This window comes from Montipora foliosa, chromosome 14 (genome assembly GCF_036669935.1).
Source record: "Montipora foliosa isolate CH-2021 chromosome 14, ASM3666993v2, whole genome shotgun sequence".
In the NCBI taxonomy this organism is placed as follows: domain Eukaryota; kingdom Metazoa; phylum Cnidaria; class Anthozoa; order Scleractinia; family Acroporidae; genus Montipora; species Montipora foliosa.
The window spans coordinates 23,826,209-23,833,708 of NC_090882.1; the positions used below are offsets into that span (position 1 = coordinate 23,826,209).

General features: G+C 37.3%; 1 protein-coding gene across 1 annotated transcript; it reads right to left on the bottom strand.

Annotated features, from left to right (window-relative positions):
• Positions 1 to 1,694: 1,694 nt before the first annotated feature.
• Positions 1,695 to 7,319, bottom strand: LOC137985411 (galanin receptor 2b-like). The gene is made up of 2 exons (XM_068833032.1): positions 7,293 to 7,319; positions 1,695 to 3,169 (listed from the first exon to the last, which is right to left on the bottom strand). Exon 2 carries the CDS (start codon positions 3,167 to 3,169, stop codon positions 2,237 to 2,239), a length of 933 nt encoding a protein of 310 aa, XP_068689133.1. The 5' UTR covers positions 7,293 to 7,319; the 3' UTR covers positions 1,695 to 2,236.
• Positions 7,320 to 7,500: the final 181 nt, after the last annotated feature.

Below are 7,500 nucleotides of genomic sequence, written 5' to 3' on the forward strand. Positions count from 1 at the left end.
TGTATTTCTACTTCCGGGTTTTAGACTATACAAAATCGCGCTCTCTCATTGGCTCGCTATCTCGGATTATCAGCCGATAATCACCTCGACGGCTCCTCGACGGACAAAATGGCTGCCAGTAAGCCACTGTAAGTGAAGATGATTCCGCTTTGAAGTGTTTTTTTTTTTCTCTTTTTTGAAAATAATCACCTGTATATTTATACTAAAACAATTATTCGCCTCAGGCTCAGTGATTATCGGTGAATATTGACCTCGACTTCGTCTCGGTGAATATTCACCAATAATCACTTCAGCTTCGGCGAGGTCCGTAACTTTACTTAGGCTACTAATTTTTTCCACTTAAATGGTTCGGGCGAGGGGAAAGCACAATGACGTTACTGAATTTACTGGAAAAATAAAAAGGTGTCGTAGCTTGCACTTTGGAGTTTAAAACAAGGTTGATAAGATCTTTATTATATCTATTAGAAATTAAGCGGCGCCGGAAAGGATAACATAAAGTCAAATAGGCTGTGTTGTACAGTAATTTGCTAATGATAGAGCTCTTATTAGTTATAATAATATAAGCTCTCAGCTGCCTTTGGGCGTTGATAATTAACTTCATCCTCATTCAGTCGTTTGTTAGCCTACGCATTGAACCCGAAACGTAAAATTGATTTAAGTCTTGGTTTTGTAAGTTGGCAAGCAAGGTATGGACAAATTGCCCAAGACGAAAACGGAAAGAGGCGTCACGGTCCAAGGTTAGTAATTTAGCGTCTTAAAAGCATTGTACCTTATTTGCCCTTCTTTAAAAGGCTCTTCTCCGGGTGGAATTACGTTTTTGCAGCAACCGTTTTCCTGTTGCCATATTGGCTGGTTTTTACTTCATTTACCTTCTTGTTTTTGAACAAACGGTAAATAAAATTCAAACTAACTTGAAATGACAATAAGACTAAGAAAAACAGGATGATTATTGAATATTTGGGCAAAGATGTAACAGTTTGTATAGTTTCCCCAATCGTTGTGATCTCCTTCGATTTTCTCCTCTTCAGTCTAAGGCATTTTTTATTATCATTTCAAATTTCAAACTTTAAGAAATGTTAAAATTTCTCATTCACTTTTCGTACCTTAATTTACGCTTTATTATTGTGTTCTAAAACCTAAATATTGTCGTTGGTCGGATTTTTAAGAAAAGATACTTCGGATTCAGGTTGAGCGTTTAATGACGTCAGTTATCGGATTCGTTATCAGGGTTGATTGGTTGCGTTGCGAGGCAAATTGTCAGACGTTGCTAGGCGGGGATGATATCATTCTGTGTGGGAATTACATTTCCTAAGATTATCCAAGATGACTTCGAGCCAAAAGAAGGCGGTTGTTTCGACAAAATAACTGAATTTAGATACAAAATAACAAAGAGTACATTTTAGATATTTGGAATACTGCCTGAGTAGGTTGGAAGTTTTACTATTTTTCTTTTATTTTTCAGTTGGACAAATTTGCGTTTAATTCTTGGAAAGAGTTTAATTACAGTACGACGCGCCTTACCGCGGCCACCTAACTAAGCTTTTTTGTTACAAATTGTCCACCAATCAAGATGTGTGAATTTGATTGACAGTCACACCTCTTTGCAAAGTTCGCACACTTGTAAGTTGAACACCGTTGCGTGGCTTATTGAGTTGACGTATTAACACGTAATTAATTGTCAAATGTCAAGGTTTGTTGGGTGATAACGGTATGGCGCGTTGCACTGTAAATTCGTCTCAAATTCCAGTTTTTTGGCTCCGAGTTTCCTCAAATTAGCAAACGTTTAAGTTCACTGTATGATGAGGTACTAGGCCTAATATTTATATTTTCCCTACTTTTTATTAGACGGTCGAACAACACGACAATTGCCACAACTCCGAAATACAAGATCGTTCCACGAACTTTATCAAGAACAGCCCCTGGTGCAGACAACGGCACACATGCACATACATACATATGTACATCAACTTTATTTATCTCGAAATTCAGTGTAGGAAAAGTTAAGTGTTTTATCGCAAACGTGACTATCGAACCAAAAGACATCAGAGCAAACAATTCCTTACAAACTTTAATATATTTGTATGGAACAATCTTAGCATGCATGCATTTCCAAAGATATTCCTTTACACTAACTTGAATAAAGTGTTTGCTATTAAAAAAAAAAAAGAAAAAGAAAGAGAAGTCGGACAAAAATTTAAAACCCTCAGTTTTAAAATGCTTGGTAAACACATATTCATCAGTTACCTGAGCGAAATCTAACAACTTTCATGTCATTAAGAGAAAAAACCTGAACCGGCTCCGAGCGAGATCTACAACGAGATAATGAAAACAGAGCTCTTTTGAACTGTGGCATTTTAAATGCATATAACAATGGATTTATGAGAGAGTTTGCGTAAAATAAGCAATGTATAGAATACGTTAAATGGAACCTTGTTTGATGAGAAATGGTTTCTAACCATTCGCCTGAAGAAAGGTAAAAACAAATATGGAGAATTTCAATGGGCAGCAGTAGTATTACCGATACAATTGTTACAATGAACAGTGTCTTGGTCAGTTTTCTTTCTCTCTTGATGGCACATTGATGTTGAGGATGAGTTCCACAGTAAAGTTTAATAACGATGGACGAGTAAGAAAGAGGGATAATTAAAAAAAGAACAATTCCAGAAAAGGAGTAGGCGAGTTTCAGGGGATAGAAAAAAATGATGGCTGTATACAGCGCAGCTGTAAACCAAACACCCGTAGCAGCCGCTCCAAACATCCTTTTTTCGATTAGGCGATGCTTGAATGGACGAAAAGTTGCGTGCATCCGCTTCAACGAAATAGCAACAAGGCTTATTACAGAGGCTGTTGGAAACAAGGGCGCAAAACGTGAAAAATCTTTTGAGATCTCAAATCTCCAAAAGGAACAATCGTTACCCAATTCCAAAAGCTTAACGATCAAGCTGTATGGCACAAACATGTCTGCAACAGCCAGGCTGATCACCAGGTACAGGCTACCCTTGCGAAGGCTTCGCTCTTTTAGGAAAATAATGATTGCAAGGGTATTCATGGTCACGATAGAAACAGCTTCGATGTTAAGTACTGTCAGCCAGGCAATGCACTCGGATGAAGAAATGGGCACGAAATTTGGAGTCACTGTTCTGTTTTGGTGATGAGAATCATTGGCCATCTACGTGAAGAAAGAAAACGACGATTAGAACATTAGGATAGTTTGTGATTGGCTAAGAGAAATGCAGTTTTTAGGTAACGAAATACAAAAGAGACGAAAGAGGTAATTCAGTCAAAAAAAAGGTAACAATCTAAGCATTCTGATTGGCCAATTATCACAGATAGCAAATCAAATGTCAGTCCTCTGTACAATTATCATCAGTTTTCTTTTTATTTTCTCCCTGTATATTATCAATAAGTAGCCACAAGGTTTTGTTTTTCGGGCAAGTAGTTGGTTTTTAGAAAACCTTACAAGCTTTTCGTATCCCAAATTGCACGAAAACATTGTGATTATTCGTATACACACATTCTTCCTTTGCACTTGGTATTAGTAACATTCCGCGCAAAAATGTATTTCATTATGATCGGTTGATAAAGAAGCTGAAAATGAAGTAACACAGAGAGAACCAGTAAAAGCGGCCTCTAAGTGGCGCATTGACATCGAGGCGCTTATCTTTGAGAAGATAATATTAGGAAACAGCTTCAGTTTCAACAGTTTCAACACTATGCACACATTTCTGGGTTGTTTTACCGAGTTTGTCTGCTAAATGTCTTATAAAAGCACACACAAAATCATTGACTTTTGTTTACTTTCTTTCTTACAGGATCCTTATAATCTACCCAAAATGCTTCGATGCTGGAATACGTCGCTTTAACTAAGAGATCGAAAATAATTTATGCCTGTTACACGTTTGTCAAAGAGCGGAAATCGAAATGTTTCGACTATGTTTAGGTTTCGAAACTTGGTTCTTTTCTATAAACGATATTTGCCAATAATTTGATGCACATAGACTACATTCTTTACTTGTCCAGTCCTTTACAGTTGTTAGGTCCAAGTTCGAGATCATAAAATTCCGCCTATATGTTGCCGGTAAAATCCGCTTTTAGGTTGAACCCGTTTTAAGCTAGGTTAAATCGGTAATCCCCGTTTTACCTAGGGTGAATACGCACTCAGATGGATTACAGAAACTTTTTCGGAGTCTAAACATTAGGGTCAGGTTACCGAAATTAGTTTTGGTGTTTATAAATAGATATCAATTGACGTATTATACAAAAGTAATTTTTAAAATACAACCAAGCTTTTGTCTTTAAGGAACATGTTTCGATGTTTCAAACATCATCTTCAGCTATAGTGAGTGTAACACCAAAACGTTTATAAGATAATTCATATATATATATATACATACATACATACATACATACATACATACATACATACATACATACATACATACATACATACATACATACATACATACATATATATATATATATATATATATAGGCTGAATGAAAAATGGCGTCAAAAGCAAACTACTCACAGGTCCATGTTTAATGTAGAGAACAAACGTTTCGCCCTTCGGGCTTCCTCAGTGTTCACAATAAGCTAAAAACTAAAAAATACTTGGCAGGAACTGAGTCGGTTTCAGGATCTTATATATGTGAAGAAGTGACAGTGACGAAATAAACAGATTGCTTAATTACACGAAATTTACAAATAAACGCTAATGAGTAGGTGACAAAATAGGCCAGCTTATAGACAGAGAAACCACTTTCACAATAGTAGATGAAGTGAACAATATAGAGTTAATTATGGGAGGTAACCATCACAGTAAAAAATTAAAAAGTATTATATCTAAAGTTATGAAGAATTTAATGGAAAAAATGTTTTGGGAAAGATAATAAATGAAAATGGCTAAAAAATGGCTAAAAATGCATGACTAAAAAATAAAACTTATTGGCTAAACCTAATTCTATTCTTAGAGTTGAACTCTGATCGTTTGTTAAGGCCGTGGGGATAAAGAGTACACAACTGGGAGCACCAAAAAGCTTCCCTTGTGAGTAAACGCCTATCAATGTGATCTTCACTTTCATTAACAATTTTTTCGATAACAATGAATTCAAAGTCAGACATCTGGTGTTCAACCTTATTGAAATGCACGGCTAATTCGCACGTAGTCTTGTTAGTAAGCATAGCCGATTTGTGATTCCGAAACCTGACCTTGAATTCATTGGATGTTGAACCCACATACTGAACCTTACACTTCTTGCAAGTGGCCAAATAAATCACGTTTTTAGATTTGCAACCAAGATGTTGCCTAATAGTGTAATAACGATCTGTACGAGCGCTGTAAAAAATCTTATCCTCCTTTAAAAAGTTCTTACATAAATCACATTTTTTGCTACATTTAAAACAACCTGTAGCAGAATGGTCGTTGTTAGTATAATTAGATCCCTTGGGTCCCGCTAGGAGCTCTTTGATGGTTTTGGCCCTTCTATAAGATGGAATGATTGACCCTTTGGGAAAAATCTGTGCTAATGTCGGTGAATCATAAATAAAATGGCTATACGACTTAATGATTTTACCAATGTTGGGCAAATGAGGGTTAAAATTGACCACAAGGGGAAAAATAACCTTCTTCTCTCGTTCTTTAGGTGAAAGAAGGTCCTCCCTGGGTGTATCTTTGGCCCTATCAAATTGTGTTTTAACTTTAGAAGGGTGGTAACCACGATCCACTAGATAATTCTGATATTCCTTCCTACGTTATTCAAACTTTTCAATTGTGGAACAATTTCTGCGAACTCTTGTAGCAACTCCGAACGGGATAGCCCTGGTACAATGAGATGGATGGGCACTGTTACGCAATAAGTAGATGTGATGGTCGGTAGGTTTGGAATAGATATCAGTCTGAATAAACCCATTAACTAAAAGGAGGGTGAGATCCAAAACATTGAGTGAAATTTCTGATGATACCATGGTAAATTTGATGGTGGGGTACAGTGAATTAATGAATTCGGTAAAATCCCTTAGGTTGGTGGTACCCTGGGTCCATAGATCGAAAATGTCGTCTCGATATCTCCACCATAATTTAGGTTTGGTCTCCCCAGATTTGGCCTTTTGATCGATAATTCCCATTGCCAAATCAGCGTAACTACATGCGTTCTTAGGGCCCATTGCGGTACCATGAGTTTGCAGAAATTGTTGATCCTGAAAGTGGGAATTGTTGTGCTCTAAGCAGATCTTCACAGCTTCAACGATACATTCAGTTGACGGAATTTGGAATTCTCGTAAATTAAGAGCATTTGTTACAGCTTTTATTCCCAGATTGTTGTCAATATTGGGGAACATTGACACAACGTCCCAGGAAACAAGAAGGGTACCTTCGGGGAATGGTCCAGTCTTGTTGAGATCTTCAATTTTTTGCAGGAAGTGGGTAGTATCTTTGACAAATGAAGGCAGTTTTTGGGCTGATGGCTTGAGATAAAATTCGGTAAATGCAGAAAGGTTTTCAATTGCTGTCCCACGACAAGAAGTAATTAACCTAAGCAGGTTCCCATCCTTGTGCGTCTTAATAGTCCCAAAGGCTTTGCCCGGTTCGGCTTTGTTATTAACAACCCAATTAGCAATATTTTGGTCGATTTGCCCTTTCCGTAGCCATTTGTTACTCCACTCTAAAATGGTATTAGCATAGTTGGCACTAAGATCGGAATCAAGTTTTTTATAGTGGAGTGGGTTTTCCAACTGGCCAAGCATTTTAGATGAATATTCTGTTTTATCCAGAATAACAAATTTGGAGCCCTTGTCTTGAATTCTAATAGCTTGCTCATCTAAGTTTTTAAGTCGAGAGAAAGCCCTTCTCTCACCTACAGAAAGATTGTCATGGACAGTAGAAACGTTTGTGGGATCGAATAGCTCTTTCTTGACCGATTCGAGAAACAACTCAACTTCTGGAAATTTGGAAACAGGGGCTTTCCATGACGAAACTTTTTTAACTGTAGGGAAGACAGGCTTCCTTTATTCTACAGTCGGACCATTATTAATATCACGATTATTGAAAAAAAACGTGGCTGCTCTAAGCCTATTCTCGAATTTCTCCCAATCTTCTTGTAACTTGAGCCTATCAATATCCCGAGGGACAGGACAAAACGATGGTTCTAAGCAACGATTTTTCGTATGGATCTAATTCCCGCGAAGAAAGGTTGATTGGGAAAAATTTCTCATTACCTAAGCTAGAAGTGACACGTCGTGTAGAAGAAACACGTCGTGCAGAAGAAAAGAAAATTCGTTTTCTATCTATTCTAACCTTTTTGGAAAAGCGTCTGTTCTTGTGTTTTGGCTTCTCGGCTATGCTTGCTAACAAGACTACGTGCGAATTAGCCGTGCATTTCAATAAGGTTGAACACCAGATGTCTGACTTTGAATTCATTGTTATCGAAAAAATTGTTAATGAAAGTGAAGATCACATTGATAGGCGTTTACTCACAAGGGAAGCTTTTTGGTGCTCCCAGTTG

Excerpts from the sequence above, each read along its gene's own strand:
- LOC137985411 (XM_068833032.1), bottom strand. The coding sequence starts at position 3,169 with ATGGCCAATGATTCTCATCACCAAAACAGAACAGTGACTCCAAATTTC.